The sequence below is a fragment of the Fukomys damarensis genome, unplaced genomic scaffold (assembly GCF_012274545.1).
Source record: "Fukomys damarensis isolate Sample0158 unplaced genomic scaffold, DMR_v1.0_HiC HiC_scaffold_5, whole genome shotgun sequence".
In the NCBI taxonomy this organism is placed as follows: domain Eukaryota; kingdom Metazoa; phylum Chordata; class Mammalia; order Rodentia; family Bathyergidae; genus Fukomys; species Fukomys damarensis.
Genome location: NW_022900917.1, coordinates 82,766,663 through 82,784,934, shown reverse-complemented (window position 1 = coordinate 82,784,934; position 18,272 = coordinate 82,766,663). Strand labels below are relative to the sequence as shown.

The window sequence follows — 18,272 nt, the reverse complement described above, 5'->3', positions numbered from 1 at the left end:
GAGCAAGGTCCCGAATTCGATCCCCAGTACCAAAAAATAATAATAATCATAAAATGTTTGCCACCAGCCCAGGCCCTGGCCAACCAACATGCCATCCCAGCTGAGGCTGGGGTGGATGACCTCATCTCTTTATTGCTCTGGGAGTCACCTCTGACCCCGAATCTCCCAGCAGACTCCAGGTCGGGGTGGTGCTCTTTGGTCTCAACCAGGATCCTTGTCTCCGCCCCCACATTAAGTGACTTCACACAGAGCTGGTTTTATGTGTATAACAAAATGGGGAAAGTTTTCCTTATGAATAAAAGTACTTTATTAACTTCCAAGAAATAAAAATTTTAAAAAATAAATGACTCAGTATCACAAAAGATCTAAAAGTCTCAAGGAAAGATAAATGTCACAAAAGATATGCAAGCTCTTCCCACAGTATTGCAAAGAGTAATTTATAGGGCCGGGGATTTAGCTCAGCGGTTTGGTGGTCTGACTTGCAAGCACAAAGACCTGAGTTCAATCCCCGGTACCAAAAAAAAAGAGCAATTTATAAACGGAGATATGTGGCATTCCTAAATAAGAAAATTCAAAAATGTTAAGATGTCAGGTCTCACAAAATTGACTTACCAATTGAATATAGCACCAACCAAAATCCTACAAGACTTTATTGTAGAATTTAACCTATAGATTGAATTTTATGTGAAATTTCAAAAGACCTAGAATAGCCAAAATATCCTAAGAAGGAACAAAGTTACAAGAACCCCACTACTTTGATCTCAAGACTTAGTGAAAGGCTAAGTAGAATAACACGGTAAAAGACTTAACTAGAAGGAACTGTAAGCAGGAAGATGGGGCATCAGTATACTCTACTTTCCTCATTGCTGAAACGCAATACCCAACACCCAGAAATCAAAGGAGAAGAGGTTTATTTTGGTCCATGATTTCAGTCCATAGTCCCGTGGCTCCAAGGCAGGAAGGGCATGGTTGAAGGGCCGGGGGGAGAAAAGCTGCTCAGACTATGGCAGTCAGGAAGCAGGAAGAAAAGTGAGAAGCAGGGAAGGGGGAGCCAGTCTCTGAGCTCACACCTCCAGTGACCTCTTCCAACCAGACCCCTAACAGCAAGTCAGCAATATCACCCCCATGATTCAATCACCATCCAGAAGCCCCTCCTCTGAGTGCTCGAGACCTTTGGGGGACATTCTTTGTCTAAACTGTAACATACAGGAGAGGTTAAACAAATAAATCAGTGGAACAGAATACAAACTCCAGGATACAGCCACACTTACACATTCTAATGATTTTTAAAGGTACCAAAGCAATTCAGTGGCGAAAGGAAAGTCACCTTGGCAATGGGTGACAGGAAAAACAAACTGCCCTTTCTTTCAAATTTTATTTTATACTAGTTTTGCTGAACAAACTTATTTAAATGTTTATCATCACATTTCTCAGTCTTTTAAGATTTTGCGCTTATGGATTATACTTAGGAAGGAAATCTCCCATTCCACCCTCTTGGGAACAAAAATCTGACACTTATTGAATCACAGAATCTAGGAAGATTGGAAAGGCAGAGACTTTGCAGTCATTATAAAATCATGTGATGTTAGGATCAGAACTCTCAGAATCATGTTTTTTGAAAGGATGTTTCATTCATTCATTTGATCTCTTTTCATTGATTAAGAAGCATTAATGCACAGCATCCACCAAGTGCTGGGCGTGATGCAGGTGCTAGAGATATAAGTGCGAACAAAGACCAAGTCCCACCTCCTAGCATGCACCCCGCAGAGGGGCTACGTACAGCTAACACAGAATCTGCCATACCTGAGACCCTGTTCTATGCTGGGAACACCACCAGGACTCCATTCTGTAGGCCCCCAGGCACAGATTTTCCTTCCTCACCTGCACACAATTGGGGTCCCCTTGAGGAATGTGTTCCTTGGCCTTGAAGACCATCAAACAAATAAGAGAGTTGGGTCCTGGAGATCCAGAGGAGAAGACAAGAGGTTGATGGAACCAGGGCCTGGGGTGTCTGGGAGCAGGCTGGCAGAGGGAGGAGGGAGAGATGGCTCCAGGCCTGTCCACCCTCATCTGCTAACAGATAATTGTCAAGTCAGTCAAGTTCCTGGACATGGACCTGTGGTCCAAGGAGCTGCTGGAGGCCCTCACCAAGCCCAGCCAGACCCAGCAGGAGCATCCCCCAGAGAAGGTGGGTCCTGCCACCCCAGGTAGCCCCTGCTCAACACGCAGGCCTAGGGCTTTACCCCCAGGATGCCCAGGTCCCTAGAGAGAAGTTAGTGGGACTGACAGGAACAGGGGCTGGGCCTGTACCACCAGGCAGGGTGGGGAGGGTAACTGCAGGCCCGGGGAACCTGAGGGAGCATGGTCAGGGAGGCTGCTCAGAGGAGGTGGTAGGCCAGGACACATGCGTCCAGCTAAGGACAGGGCACTGATCTCACTACCAGGCTTTCCTGTTCACCTACTATGGGCTGATCCTACAAGCAGCAGAGAATAGCACCACGGTCAGGACACACCTGCAAGCCCTCCTGGAAACATCCCACCAATGGCCCAAACAGAGGGAGGTGAGGACTCAGTTCTACTTGGTTCCCACAACTTCCTGGCCCTGACCACAGGCTTAGGTGTCACAGGCTGGTCACAGCCTAAGCCTTGACCCAGTCCTGATCTCACCCACAACCTGGGTCCTTTTTCTCCATTCCCATACATCCCTTCAATCCTACCCTGGTGCAGGTCGGCTCAGAGCTTGCACAAGGACAGCCAGCCTCCAGCACTCCCACTCTGCCTCCTGCCTCCCCTCATTCTACCCACCAGACCCCATATGAGACAGTCCGTTGGGCTAGGCACAGTGTTGCATGTCCTAAAGAGCTTGCAGGTGGGAGGTGGATGCCCTGTGATCTTGGATGAGGCCTCTACCCCTTCTGATGGTCAAACTGAGGGGCCAAGTCCAGTCCTGTGGTCTCAGGGTCCCCTCTCAGTGGCACTGGGCCATCTCCAACAGGGAATTGCGCTCACTGTGGGGCTGGCTGCAACCCAACACTTGGATGATGTCTGGGCCATACTGGATCAGTTTGGCCGGAGCCGGCCCGTCAAGTGGACTCTCCAAAGCCCCACCCCAAAGGTACCAGAGCCACCAGGCTGGGACCCCAGGTTTGGGGTTAAGAGCATGGGGCACAGATCCCAGTTCCAGTACCACCTTCCCTCCATCTGCAGTGTGAGCCTCCATGCTTTAGTTTCCTTCTTCTGAGCAGGATTCCCTCTTCCTGGCCTGTTGGGGACAGAAATGGGCCATAGCCTTAGAAAGCTTAGCATGTGACAAGCCAGTTGTGTTGTGATGTTCAGTGTCGGATTATAGTCTGGCTTTGGGGCACATGGCACATCTGAACATGAGACAGGCCAGAGAGCACCCTGATTCTTGCTTTCTGTACCCTATGTGACTCTGCAGGATATGGGTCTGCCCTTTCAGACTGCTCCACTAACCTGCAGCCCAGTGAGAGCCAACGACTCCTAAGGTCTGCAGCTAGACCAAGCCTACTTCCAAGGCCTTTAGGGAGTGTCTTCACTGAGGGAGCGGTGCCATGATGGTCCTTAAGGCCACATCAGTTCCATATTCCCTGAGTCTTACCCATTGGGGAAGCACCACGTGCCCTATTGCTATCTCTGGATAGAGGCAAAGGCTCCCAGGGCCCTAGCAACCTGATGGGGTGCAGTGCACCAGATGCTGCCCCATCCAGCAGGCTCTTGGCAGGGACTGTCACAACAGTGGACCTGGACTCTGCCAGTCCCAGCAGAGCCAAGCCCCTGTACACAGCCCCACGTGGCTCTTCAAGGGGCATCCCAACCCTGCAAAGAGCCAATGCTATCTCCTGTTCTTCTGCTATAAACTGAGGCTCCCCTGTAATGCCCTATCTCCAACACCCTGGTAGGGCCTAGGGCACCTCCTTTCCCACTCCCCCAGAGGAGGGCTCCAGCAGGACCTGACATACTCTATCTGCCCACTCCCCAGAGCCAGAGCTTCGAGGACCTGCAATGGAAATGGGCTAGCAGCACCATCCTACTAGCCTACGGTCAGATGGCTGCCAGGGCCAAGACCCACATCCTTCCATGGGTGGACAACATCTTGTCTAGGATGATCTTCTACTTCCGCTACAGCTCATGGGTATGACAGGCCACCATCCCAAAACCGACACTCCTCAGGATAGTCAGGACTCCAGGCCACCATGACCACCACCCACAGAGAATGGCAGAGACAGAGAGATCCAGACTCCAGGACAGGCAACCCACATCCTGATCTGTCCTAGAAGCCCAGAGAGCCAGGCCCAGATTCCTGTTTGATTCACAGCTCTTCCTCCTCCAGGTTCCTCCAAACATGTTCAGGCTTTCATGGGGACTTATCCTCACCACATAAACCAAACCCCAGATGTTCACTTTTGGGGTGGATCTAGACACTGAAAGGCCAGAGTGACATCTGTGTGATTGCACCTGTGCCTCCAACTTGGGGAGCAGTGAGGGGCAGACAGCAACTGCAACCTAGTGGCTGCCTCACTAAGGCTTTCACACGCCTCTCCTGGGTATTTGAACATTGTCACCTCATTCTCATTTTTAAAAATATTTCATTGATAAGGAATGGAGCTAGCAGTCTCTACTGTGCTTTTCAGCCACTACCCTGCAGCCTGTAGCCTCATCATTTCTGCATGGCTTCTTGCCCTCTCCTATGCATTCCTGGCTTCTCAGCCTGTCCTATCCCCTTTGTCCCCTGTTCAGGATGAGACCCTCAAGCAGAGCTTCCTCTCAGCTATCCTGATGCTGGTGGGGGCTATCAGCAGAAGCGAGGGCGCCCACAGCTATGAGTTCTCCCAGACCTCCCAGCTCCTCGAGTGTCTGATGGTGGGTGCCTGGCCCCTCCCTCATACCAGCACCTTCCTGGGCAAGAAGGGCCTCCTCCCTCAGACTTGCATCTCTCTGGGAGCCACCCACTGCAGAAGGTGTGGGGAGGGTTCCAGGGTATGTCTACCCCCTCACAAGCCCTTGCACCTCAAAGCATTCTGTGTCCCTGGCCACTAGGTGCTTAAGGGGCCCCTAGCATACCAATCCATCCTCATAGGCAATGCCACAGAGGCCCAGAAAGTCCAGCACTGTCTGTCCTGCACATGTTGACCTGAGCCCGAGACCAGGTTAGGAATTTAGGCTTTAGGAAACCTCCAAGCAGTAAAGTTACATGGGAGTGGCTGGGCAGTAGCGATGGGAGCACTAACAGGATAGCCTGTCCCCTCCTCACTGGAGCTCCAAACCCGAGCTTCCATACCTCACTCCATGTGGAACACACATGTAAGGCTGTGCTTCTTGTGCATGGATGAGTTCAGAGCAATCTGGAGATTTTCCCAGGTCATGCAACTGGCAGGCAGGATGAGGACTCAGGTCTGCTGTGTCTAAGTGCAGAGGCTGTACTCTGGGTCTCTAAGCAGGGTCCAGATCATAGAGGGGCCTGTGGGTCCCAGGGTTTCCAGGCACTGAGGTGAAGATGAGACCCAGCATCAGAGTGGGATGGGCCAGGCCCAAGTGGCTCAGCCTTCATGGGGGATTTGCAGGTTCTAATGGAGAAGGAGCCCCCAGGCGCATTGTGCACCACCAGCCGCCAGCAGGTCATCCACATCGCCTCCAAGCTCTGGTAGGACCCCAGCACAGCAGGATCTGGGGGTGAGGAGGGGTGTCCACAAAGGGAAACTCACTCTAGACCCCATCCAACCCCAGGGAAAGGGAGGCATGTTAGAGTCCAGGGGCTCGGGGACCCTAGGGCCAAGAAGCAGTCCCCAAATCAGCTCTCAACCTACAGCTGGTAAGGGAGGACCAGGAGAGACTGCCTAGGAAATGGAGGCCCAGTGTGTTCAGAGTTGCCTCAGCTTGGCTGCAGAGAGGATAGGCAGGATAACTGGTAGAGTGGGGTGGGCATCCACCCCAAGACTGGGTCAAACCCACCTCCACTCAAAGCTTAACCTCTCCCAGCTTCATCTCCTAATTTACCCACTGCACACACAGCTACTTAGCACTTACTGTGTACCAGGCCTCCTGGGCTTTAGGACCCAGCAGTGAACCAGCAGGGAATAGCCCTGTTCCCCCATAGCTGACTTATAGGTAAAAGGACATTTTTCAGACCACACATATCAGGGCTGATGAAGACGTTGGAGGAACCTGCAATGGGGAGGAAGTCAGGATGCAAATCCCTCCGGGACTGAGGGCCACATGAGACCAAGCATGGGTCAGTGGAACTGATGGGCTATTGACCGAGTATTGATTGAATACTCCCATGAGCCCCATGCCCTACGAGGCTGCAAGACATAGCTGGAGGCTGAGGTAGCCTGCCCTGAAAGAGGACTTTACAGCAAAGTCCAGGAAGGGCAAGAAAGAAAGCTCTGCATATATACTTAGCTAAAGAGATAGCACATGCAAAGGTTCTGTGGGTGGCACACTCCTCAGATGCCAGAGAACCAGCAAGAGGATCAGTGAGGCAGATGTGTGCACAGGTCTCTGTGGGAAACAGAAAGTTCTAAGGTCATCATGTTGGAAGCAGATGTCAGGGGATCCCCTAAATCCCAGCTCCATGGGGCTCGCTGACAGCCCCTTCCATTTCCCACCCTCATGCTCCTGCCCTCTGTCTTCCCAACAGTGAACTGAGGCCACCTATAGACAAAGACAGGAAGTCACGACTCCTGTCTACCTGCTTTCGCAGTGTGTTTGCCTTGCCCCTGATGGACACCCTGGAGAGGCACACCTGCCTCTTTCTGGAGCCACCCAATATACAGGTGGGCAAGGCATTGGGTTCTACCTTCTGCTAACGCCTGGGAGGGGGCAGTCTGTAGGGAGGCTCCCTGGCCACCCCACAGGCAGGGTTGGGGTCCTGAGTAGTTTCCAAACTATGCTGGGCCTCCATTTACCCTCTAAGAAGTGGGTAGGGTAATAGAGCCATGGAACTGAGCCAGGAGGCTGAAATGAGAGTCTGGGCGTGCATACCCAGTGCAGGGCATTCTGCAAACAGGCATGCAGGTGGCTAACAAGTGTCTCTGTGGACATTTCCTGACAGTGACCAGAGGATAAGGAAACCCATTCAGAGGAATGAGGCTGGCTGGTGGGAGAATCAGGATTTGAATCCTACCTTAGCCCGCCAGCACACTGCTCCATTCCCAAGGCTGGGTCCAGACTAGAACCCACAGCAAGCCCTTTGGATAGGATGGTAACAGACCAAGAATCCCCTGGGCCCAGGGCACACCACAGCCACAGCCCTCCAGAAAGGAGGCATCTGCCCCAACCTCAACCCCATGTGCATCCAGAGAGCCCATGACCCCACAGATTCCATAATCCTGTAGGTAGCACTGGGGGTTGGCACTGGAGCTGGTGGTGCAGGGCTGGGCTTCTATTCAATTCTATCCCATCTGGCACATGAAGCTGGCTTCCTGCCATCTCCAGAGGGCAACCTGGCTCTCGGGAAGTTATTGTGGGGCCCCAGGGTCCCATCCAGCTAGTATCCAGAGGCCCATTGGCTCCTGGTGCCCCTGATAGTGGGGAGAATTTCTGGGGGCCTTTCCTCTATGAACATGCCCAGCAAGCAAAGCAGTTAAGTGATTTAGAATCTGCTGTGAGTCCCAAAAACCAGAGCTAGCCACGTAATTTTCTGGGCCCAGTGCAAAGTGAAAGCCAGGGCCTGTTTAAAACTTTAAGAGAGCAGCAGAGGAGCATCGCAACCAGCACAGGTCACCCACCAAGGAGGCCAGCCTTCTGGGAATGAGTTCTCCTGGCCACCCAAAAGCTGTGCCCCTGGGTGGCCCTGGACAGCCTTCCTGGCCCATCTCCCACTCTGCAGAATGGGGACTGCAGGAGAGCTCCTCCTGAGCCAGTTGGAACTCCCATGGCAGGAGCCTGACTTGGGATATGCAGGGAGAAAGCATCACCCAAATGCTGTGGCCCCATATACCCTCGCCCCCAGGCTGGGCTGACCTCCACCCCCACCCCCACAGACCCTGTACAGCCAGACACTGGAGGCGCTGGACCACATGCTACAGAGCTTCATCATGCAGAGCCCCACAGCCAGCGAAATGAAATTCCTGCTGATGGTGAGGGCTGGTGGGGTACCTGGGACTGGAGATAAGGGATCCTCAGCCCTGGCCAGAAAGCCCAAAGGAGGCATCCCAGAGGATGCAGGGCCTGCCCAGGTTTGGGACAACTGGAGGTCAAGAGAGTGGCAGCCTGGCTGGAAGAGGTCTGGTGAAGACACATCCTCCAAAGAGAACTTCCCCCGGCAGCAGTGTCCTCAGGGACTCACAGCCTGAGGCTGCCACCCTCTAGGATTCCTGACCTGACAGAAGGGAGGCCAGTCAACAGGCAGTGGTGACCCAGAGTCCTACCCCAGAGGAAACGCTGGCTCTGTCCATGGAATCAGAGACCAAGGCCAGCGGCACTTTACCAAGGAGTCCTGGATGAGGACCTAAGCAGTCCCTGGGCAGGGCAGAGCCCCACAGGAAGACAGCATGACAGGGACAAAAATAAATGCACTCATTTGGCCATGGTGGAGGGAGCTCCCTGTGGCCAAGTAGGAGGAGGTGGTTAGAATGAGGCTTGCTGACTCACCAAGAAGCCAGGCAGAAGCCAGGTAGGGTGGTGCACACCTATAATCCCAGCTACTCTAGAGGCTGAGGCAGGAGGACTGCAATTTGAAGGCCACTCTGGGTTGCTTAGTGAGACCCTGTCCCAAAATAAAAATGTCAAAGGAGTTAGAGGGGCAGTTCAGTGTTAGTTGCCTAGCACACATGAGGCCCTGGGTTCAGGCTACAGTACAAAAGAAGGGGAAGGGGGAAAGAGGGAGAAGGAGAAGGAGGAGATAGAAAACAAGAGGAGGAGGCAGGGAAGAAAGGGGGAGAGGGAGGGAGAGACATGGAGAGGAAGAAAGAGGAAGTAGAAGCGGGGACAGGAGGGGAAGAAAGAGGAAGTAGAAGCGGGGACAGGAGGGGAAGCAGGGACCCCCAGGCTGGATGCATAGCTGGAAGCTAAGAGCCACTGTGAGTAGCCCTGCCTGGGGAACTAGGCATGTCACCCCCTAAATGTGCCAAGTGTCAGTGGCTGCCACCAGTGGAAGTTCCAGCAGCTACTAAGCGATCACTGGGTCAATCTCCAAATACTTTGTGTCCTCATCCTCTTCAAGTCACCATCTCTAACCATGGGGCCTTTAACAGAGAGGCTTAAGCATAGCCTCAGGCTACACAGCACGGCTGTACAAGAGGCCTGTGTGTGCACACATGTGTGAGCAAGCATGGTTCTAGAGCAGGTGCACAGCAGACTAGGAGCCAGGAGCCCTGCAGGGCCCTGAGCAGGAAGAAATGACTACTCCTACAGGTGCTCCTGGGGACAGAGGGTGTGGGGAGGCTATGCACAGTCCGGGAAAGAAACAGAGAATGCTGTTCACAGGGACACTGTTGGGACCCAGGAGCTCTGCGGGGGTGGGCAGGGCCTGGCCGAGGGTAGGTGGGGCTGGCTATCCACCTGGTCCAGCCTTCTCTGGACCCCACTTACCCGCAGCACCTGTATCCCTGGCTGGCGTCCGAGAAGGTGCACGAGCGGCAGCGCGCTGCACACAGCTGCATGATCCTGCTCAGGTTCTTGAACCACCGATGTTTCCTGGATGTGAGTACCCCGCCCAGACGCCTTTGGAGCTGGGCCTCCTGTCCCACCCAGGCTCCGTGGTGGTGAAGCAGGCCAGGTGTTGTCTCCTTTTACACTTGAGGAAGTAGGCCTTGCAGCCAGGCTCTGAACCCAGATGGCCCTGGCCCTGACTCTGGAGAGGGCTGTTCCATGCACTTGAGCCCTGGAGCAGGTTCTTCCCATCCCCCGGCCTCAGCGACTCACCTATAAAATGAATGATGATAATTTCTCTTTAGAGGGGCAAATGGGAATCACTTCCATCAGGCCTTGGGAGTGATGAACTTGAGATGGTTTTTCTGAAAGTGAGTGCTTCTGCATTATCAACCAAAATCAGTACTAACTCTTGGGGGAAGGTGGGCATCGGTGCCTCACCTGATATCTGAGACTGCCTGGGCTAAGGAAAGTAAGAGGTGCAGGTCCTGGAGTGGGAGGGATTGTTCTGCCCAGGAAAGTCATCTGCCCCAGAGGAAGAAGGCCTTCTAGAATGGATCAAAGTGGCTTCAATTTACTCACAATTCATGTCTACACCACAGGACCAGGACCAGGGTAAAGCAAGGGAGAGATAATCTCCTTGGGTGCAAAATTTACAGGGGCACCAAAAAAAACTCCATAATTAATCATATTTTTATGTGATTAATGTGACTATGGCCAATAGGCTAGCTTCCTGTTTTTGTTAAATAAGGTTTTATTGGAACTAGGGCAGCAGGTACAACGTTGGATTTTATCTACAGATCTTGAACCTTTATCATGGAGGGGAATTACTTTTTGCATTCATATTTATTAACATTGCATTAACATTATTTGGCTTGATTACCAAGTTCTTTGGCAAGCCTTTATGTTTTGTCCACTCCCTAGTCCCCACTCCGTCACATAATTTGAGAAGATCCCTTCTGACATAGGCTGTGCTGGGATATGTGTGTGTGGCTGGGGAGGGACCCCACGGGTGGGTCCTGCCATCAGTGGTCCTACACTCTTTACACAGCCAAAGGAAGACTTCAGACCGATGGGCCAACTGATAGGCATGCTGGGAATTCTGTGCAAGGACCCAGACAGTGTGACCCAGCACTTCAGCCTGGAAGGGGTAGGCCAGCTCTACCAGTTCCTGATGCACCAGAAAGGTGAGCTTTCACAGTACACCATGGCACTGCCTCAGGAGTACTCTCACCTCAAATCTACCCCCAAAGGAGCCCTAACCTCGTCCAAAACTGCAATGGCCTTGCCCAACCCCTAGTCCTGCCCCCACGGACTCCCATCCCCAAACTGGGACACAGGCCTGGCCCTGACTTTAAATGACCTCACCCTAACTCCTACCCTTTCCCCACATAGACCCTGGTCCACCTTTGCCCTGCCTCACCCCTGTTCTGCCTCTGGCCAGCAGAAGCAGCTCTGCAGGAAGAATCACACATCCCCAAGGAGCTCTCCCAGCCTGGTGCAAATGAAGCCTCCCCATGGAGCACTGGAGACCAAAGGACCGCATCCTCATTGCCTCAGAAGGTGATGTCCCCAGAGGACACTATATTCCATCAGGACAGCTCCAGAGCCATCAAGGTCAAAGCTCTTAGAGTCAGGGCAGGTCCAGGTGGGGACATGGCTGGAGTAGACCTGGAGATACTTTCAGATGTGGGAATAAATTCACTTGTTCCTTACTATATTGCTGAAGCAGAGCAAGTGCAGGGAGGGTTGGAGGAAGCCAGCACACATTAGACACCTACCATATGTTGGGGCATCACAAGCATTAACAGATCCCTTTCTCAAATTTTATAAACCTGTCCTGCATGGCTCAAAATTTCCTGTGTAGCAATTTGAATATGTTTATCCTCAAAAGACCTACAAACTGAGATGCAGGTGGAAACTGGGTGCTGGCATTGACTGGGCAGAGCCAGGTTCATGGGTCCTCAGAGTTGTCAGTTCATGAAGTCTGTGAGGTGGTGACTTTTGCTTGCCCATGTTGGGGTTGAACCCTCGCTAGCAAAGACCATGTGACTGGCATGCTTATCTGTCCCTATTAGTCCTGAGACCTCCAGACCACAAGTGGGGGCTCCCGAGGGCTTAGTGTGAGGCCTAAGGGAGGAGCTGGGCTTCAACACACAGCCATAAAGTCCAACCAGACTGAACCAGATGATGAACAGCTAGTAATAAGTGCCCCAGCAGGACTTGGTCCAGTCACAGTGAACTCCAGAACCTGTGCTCTCACAGCCAAAGTAAACTGTCCATGTTCTGAGACCCATCTGAACTTTAGCCCAGAAAATATAAAACCCTGGGGCCAACACATCTATTTTCCATGTCCAGAAGAGAGAAACCTGGCTCAGCTGCATTTTACAGAGGACAACCTGTGCTGGGGGAAAAGGGAGGGTCCCACTGGCTGTCAGCTCAGTGGGGGCCAACAGCGAAGGTAGTTGAGCCGCTAGGAGCATAGCATCAGGACCTGGGAAGGGGCAGCCTCCTCCACCCTGCGCAGTCCCTGCACACAGAGTGTAGGCACCTGGCTCTGGCTCTCCTTAGACAAGGGGCAGTGAAGGCTAGGAACAAGGAAAGGGGCAAGGATGGGAGGTTTCGCTATTTGTGGGATGGCACATCTGGGGAGGTTTAGCTGGAGAAAGAAACTCTCCCCAAATTCTAATTCTGACTTTATCCCTGACTCTCCATGTGTTCTTGAATACCTTCATCAGCATCACTATCATCATCACCACTGTTATCAGTATGCAGCACCAATCACCCTCAATATCATCATCCCCATCATCACCACCAACAGTATCATCACCATCTCTGTCACCACCACCACCACCACCACCATCACTATTGTCACCATCACCACCTCCACCTCCACCACCACCAACGTCATCATACCATTACTGTGGCTCCCACTCCATCCTCATTGCCACCTCCACCTCTGCCTTCCCTATTTCCTCCATCTCGCATTTATTTATGCCCCTGGTTAATGCATGATACCTCAAATGACTCTGCCAGGCCTGCAGTTATATACTTTGGGATTCAGAGGGTCTGGTCACCTTGAACATTCCAACTCAAACCTTCTGAGAGGTGAATATGTTCTATATCTGTGCATCCAAGGCAGCCGCTGGCACCTGGCTACCATGTTTGAGATGTAACCTGTGCTGCTTAGGAATTGAAATTTCTATTTCGCTGAATTAATTTAAATTAATTAATTTAATTTAATTTAATGGGGGCTACCATGTTGAGCAGTAGAGCTCCAGGTCTTCTCAGAAGGTCCTGCCTGTGCAGGAACCAAGCCACCCTACCCTCAGGAGCAGGGTTCAAACCCACCACCTTGGATTTTTCCCATAGCCCCTTTATCTCCCAAGCAGCCTGTGCTCAGCCTACAGAGAGCCACCTCCCTGGTCCTTTAGAGTGACCCCAGGAGAATGTGAGCAGCAGCACAGTGGGGGTCCTCTGGAGGCCACACAAACGAAGCCCTCACTTCCACACTAGACTGACCCCACCTCTGCCCCTTACCCTGCTCCATAGCTGAAGCTCATCATGCACCTCTCTAGGCAGGGGTTCGGTCCAGGTAACCTCAATGATCCTTTGCAGTTCTGAGGTTCAGTTTCTCTTTGATTAAAACACTGGTAATGAGGACCAGAACCTGGCTGTGGGGAGCACTGAACATCCCTCTAGGCAGAGACTAGCAAATGACAGTGCCCGAGAAGGCAGAGATAGGCAGAGTGTGGGGAGAGCTGGGCAGCTGCTGGGGCCCCAGAACAAGCACAAGGCTGGGAGAGGAGAAGAGCCCTGTGCCCACCATTACTGGGCATCATGCCCTCCCTGCCTGCCATGGATGTGGTTGGCCATAAGCTGCAAATGCTGAGCCCATGTGGGGAGTCCTGGAGAGTCGATGCTTGGAAACTTGGGGAGCCTGAGTGAAGGCAGTAGAGGAGAGGGGTCATGGGCACATGAGTCCAAGGTGACAGTCTCTCTGCTCCCACAGGAGATCATGAAGTACCTCACAGCAACAGAGCTGACCGACCTCGTCTGGACGGTCATTGAAGGCCTGGGCTCCACCAGTGCCTTCCACATGCAGGCAGCTGCTGAGCTGCTCCTCGCTGTCATTTGGGAGCATGGGGCCAAGCTGGAGACCACAAAGGTTTGGGGTGTCCAGCTAGTGCGGGAAGGGTAGGGTAGAGGTCTGGCAGAAGTCAGGGGCATCATCTGGGCTGAGACTGAACCCTTGCACTTGGGCCAGGTAGAGGAGACTCAGATCCCGCCCTAAGCAAGAACCAATAGACTGAATGAACGGCCCAGGAATTCTGGGGGCCTTGTGGGAATTGCAGGCAAGGGGCAAAAATGCACAGACTGGGCACCAGCCTATGGCCTAGTATAGAACTGAGGTGGAGGAGGCCCAGGCCAGACCCTCAAGAAGCCAGTGGACAGAAGTGGGTAGGATGGCTCAGTAGACAAAAGGCAGAGGTGGTGGGTGGGAAGCACCCCAGCAAGTGGATGGCAGACACCAGGTCTGCCAACAGGCAGCTTCAGACAGCAGTGCTGGAGCCAGGTCTCAGTGGAAGCACAGTAAAGACCCAAAAGTAGAAGGGCAAGGTGCCCCAGGCACACAGGCAGCAAGTACCAGAGCAGCAGGTTTGGGAAAAGATGAGGAGGAATGGAGCTCTGAACTGTCCTGAGACTCTGAGAGAGTATGATGTTCTCAAATGCCTCCAACGATGGTGGAATCCATTCAAAAATCCAGGGCAAGGCAGGGCTGTGTCTCCCCACTCAGGCTTCCCCACAGCAGGGCAGGTCCTCCTTCATCTCTTACCTCTCCATCCTCGAGCAGGTTGCCAACATGGGCCGGGCCATCCACCGCCACCTCTGCTCTGTCCACGTCCCCAAGGCCAAAAAGAATGTCCTCCAAGCCATCACCCTGCTGGCACGGGACCACACCTCTGAGTTGGTGGCTGCCTTCCTAGACTTCTCTATGCCCTTGGACAGGTGCCAGCCCCATCTTCTCTCACTGTCCCCACACCTCCCACCTCACCAGGGACAGACCTGGGGCTTCCTGTGGGGCTCCTGCACACCTCATGGGTGAGCGCTAGGGAGTCTCTGCTCACCATCAACCCGACATGCCCCCATGAAATGCCCCACCCAGCCTAATGAACAGGGAGTCCATCAGAATCCTGAGTGCTCTGCCAAGACCCTGGCTAACCCCAGAATCTCCCCACCTATCAGCAGAGCCACTTCCTCTCCTCCTCCGCTCCAAACGTTCTGATTTATCTTGCTCTTCCAAGGATCCAGCAGCCTCTCAGTCCTCTCAGTGGTGCTAGTTTTTCTACCATGACCCACAGATCCCTGGGCTGGAGGTGGGGCCAGGGTCCTTGCTGTGACTCCTCCCTAAAATTCAGCTCTGAATCTCCTATACTCAATCTGTATCACCTGCCACCCATCCACCACATATCCACCCTGTGCCACCCCCTCACTCCTTGAGGATGCAGCTCCTTGTCAGTGATACCCTCTTGCCTTAAATTACTTAACACTGCCTTGATACTGGGGATTTCACTCCTTCCCTTATCTTGTCTTCTCCTACTTAGATCTTCTGTGTCCCAGAGATCTTGTCTTCTATCCCCCTGCAGCTACCTATTCTCATGGTCCTACCCTCTGCTGCATTGCCAGCAAGTTCAAGCATCCCCCTCAAGAAATACCTCCCACCTTTACAGCCTCTCTTTCTGGTGCCCAACAAGCCTCGGGACCCCAAGACCTATAGGCCACCATTTGCACATATGGCCCTCACCTGTCCTTACCTGATTCCTTCTCTCTCAAGGCAGGTCTTGCACCCTACATTACAGTGACTCCTACACATATCCAGGTCCTTGCCCTCAGAGGCTCACTATGCTGCCCAAGTCACTAGGAACTCAGGACCACCACCACCACCACCACCCCACCACCCTCAGAGAGGGCCTCATAGTCTCCCAGTATCCACTAGTGCTTTCCAAGGAGATTTCCAATTTCTTTTTTTGTTTTGTTTGTTTTTGAAACAGGGTCTCATTATGTAGTTGAAACTGACCTGGAACTCATTATGTAGCCCAGGCTGGTCTCAAACTCACAGCAATCCTCCTGCCTCAGCCTCCCAAGTACTAGGATCACAGGTGTGCTCCACCACACCCAGCTTGACATTTCTAATTTCAATATTGCAACCTTTTGTTTTTCTAGTAATTTCTAGTTTTATTGCATTGTGATCAGTGTTATTAATAATATTTCTATTTTATGGAGTTTATTGAACTTTTTTTTAACTTTTTAGTGAAATGTCCCATGAGTACTTGAAAAAAAGGTATATTTTCTATCATCAGAAAATGGAGTATGATATCTATGCATAATCCTTGCTTTACTGATTACTATATATGGTTTAGGTTTTCTACTTCCTTGCTTGATATTTGCTCACTTAATCTGTCTTTTACTGAGAATGTTTAAAAATCTTACTAAAGAAACATAGTTTGTTTCTTTGTATTTGTCTATCTTCTATTCTTAACTGACTTCATAAATGTGGTTGCCCTGTGACTGGGTACATGCATATTCATAAGTGCTATACGTTATTTATGGATTGTGACTTTTAGTATTCAAAGGCGCTTCGCTTCAACAAAAAGAAGTGCTCTGCTTTGTCATATTTGATACTTTGGGGACTTGAGTTCCAGTTGTTATCTGAATCATTGCCCTGCTTTTTTATTCTTTTCCATCTGCTCAGGATGTATTTATTCATTCTTTTATGAAAACTTTTCAGAATCCCTATGTTGTAGGTATGCATCTTATATATAGCATGTAGTTTGATCTCCAATTGTGACTGAAATTGAAAATCTTTTTTAGTACAAAAGTTAAGCCCGTTGACAGTAATTGATATTGTTGATAGGCTTAGTCTGTCATAACATTTTATAACTGTATGTTGTTATATTTGCTGTTTTCTTCAATGAGGTATATATTAGTGAGATTTTTTTGTTTGTTTTTTAATATGGAAAATTGAACCCAAGGCTTCACACATGTTAATGCTCTACCACTGAATATATCACCAACCCCTTTTTATTTTATTTTGAGACAGCCTTGCTTAACTGACCAGACTATCCTCAAACTTAAAATTCTTCTGCCTCAGCCTTCTGAGTAGCTGGGATTACAGTTGTGCACCACCACATCAGGCTGCCTTCCTATTTTAATTTATGGATTGTAATTTATATAATTTTGATCTACTTATTTATTGTGTTTCTAACATTATTTTATTTTAATTTCAGATTATTTTTTAGTGCAGGGAATTGAACCCAAAGCCTTGTTCATACTAAGCATCTGCTGTACCACTAATCCCTTCTAAGCTGCTTTAATATCCTTGGTCCCATATTTTATTATTTAAACTTTTAATATCTGGCTTATTTTTATTTAATATCCTTTAATTCCCACCTATTTCTGTACTATAGCCAGTGAGATCATCTATATTCCTCTTTGTGCCTCCCTTCTTCTCCCAGTCTTCACAGTTGCTCTTTGTCAAAATGTGTAACATTTGCATTCATGTTGCCTGGCCCTCTCTACAGTTACCTCTAGTGTATGGGCACTTGCATCAGTGACGTTTCTCATCACTGGGACACAATAACCAACATCCACAGCTTCTAGGCAGAGAAGTTTAATTTGGCTCAGAGTCTCAGCAGATTCACTCCATGATTGGCTGGTTCCAAAGCAGGGCACAAACACCAGAGAGGGAAGGGCCAAGGATCATATACAGTATCAAGATCACATCTCCATGCCTTACTCAGACCCAGCAGTGTGCTTTCAATCCCCTGGGTGGCTCCCAAAGCCAATCAAGTTGACAAGTCAGGCTTAGCTATCATACAATCGCATCCACTGCCATCCTTACACTAAATTGCCTGGCCATCTCTCGGCTTGGCAAAATCCATACTCAGCAGACTCTTCATGGAAGGCTCTGCACTCCAGAGCTCCTCAAGTGCTTCTCTGTTGGGGTTTACCCATTGAAGGACACAGCTACAACAGCCTTGGCTCACATCTGCCATTTTGAAGTCTTTTCACTATGCTCCTCCTTTGTTACCCTTTTGTTTTTTCTAAAGTCAATAGCAGTTTTTGCGTTTGTAAGCTAGTTGGTCTTTTTGTGTTGTGAAATTCAGAATTTTTCTTTATCTTTTAAATCTAATCATTTTATTAGGAAATGTCTCAAAGTTCATCATTCTGGGATAGTGTTTCCAGTACCTTGTATCCTTTCATTATGTGGTTTAGGGCTTTTGGTGACTATTTCTGGAAAAGTTTTCTTGTTTGTAGTTTTAAATCTAGCTCTGTTCTTCCTTGGAGACTCCAATAGTACACATGCCACCCCTTCCTCATCTGACTTTCTCTCTAACATTTTTTTACTTCTTTCCTAAATTCACTCTCTTCCTCTTGCTTGCTTTCTTCCCTTTCTTAAATACATCTTATTAAATTTTCATTAGAGTATTATCTCTCTTAAATACCTTCTAATTATTTTTCAGGTTTGAGATACTTTTTTTTTTTCATTTCTTTCTTGAATTCAGTCAATTCTTGTCTCATTTCTTATTGAGGAGTTTTTTGTCCTTTTTTTGAAATTATAATTCAGGGTGGATTTCATATCTATAAACTTATTGAGT

General features: G+C 50.4%; 1 protein-coding gene across 9 annotated transcripts in view; it reads left to right on the top strand.

The window, feature by feature from the left end:
• Positions 1-18,272, top strand: part of LOC104872859 (maestro heat-like repeat family member 5) — a 66,072-nt gene that overhangs the window by 27,379 nt on the left and 20,421 nt on the right. For 6 of the 9 annotated variants that reach the window (XM_033760894.1, XM_033760897.1, XM_010639216.2 and 3 more), the window contains 13 exons: positions 2,081-2,188; positions 2,445-2,561; positions 2,996-3,115; positions 4,001-4,153; positions 4,759-4,881; positions 5,583-5,662; positions 6,659-6,794; positions 8,004-8,099; positions 9,559-9,663; positions 10,664-10,799; positions 11,057-11,229; positions 13,625-13,780; positions 14,468-14,622. In XM_033760894.1, coding sequence (XP_033616785.1) covers positions 2,081-2,188; positions 2,445-2,561; positions 2,996-3,115; positions 4,001-4,153; positions 4,759-4,881; positions 5,583-5,662; positions 6,659-6,794; positions 8,004-8,099; positions 9,559-9,663; positions 10,664-10,799; positions 11,057-11,229; positions 13,625-13,780; positions 14,468-14,622 — 1,658 coding nt within the window. The remainder of the gene's footprint in view (positions 1-2,080; positions 2,189-2,444; positions 2,562-2,995; positions 3,116-4,000; positions 4,154-4,758; positions 4,882-5,582; positions 5,663-6,658; positions 6,795-8,003; positions 8,100-9,558; positions 9,664-10,663; positions 10,800-11,056; positions 11,230-13,624; positions 13,781-14,467; positions 14,623-18,272) is intronic. The other 3 variants (XM_033760892.1, XM_033760893.1, XM_033760896.1) reach the window with 3 other exon arrangements.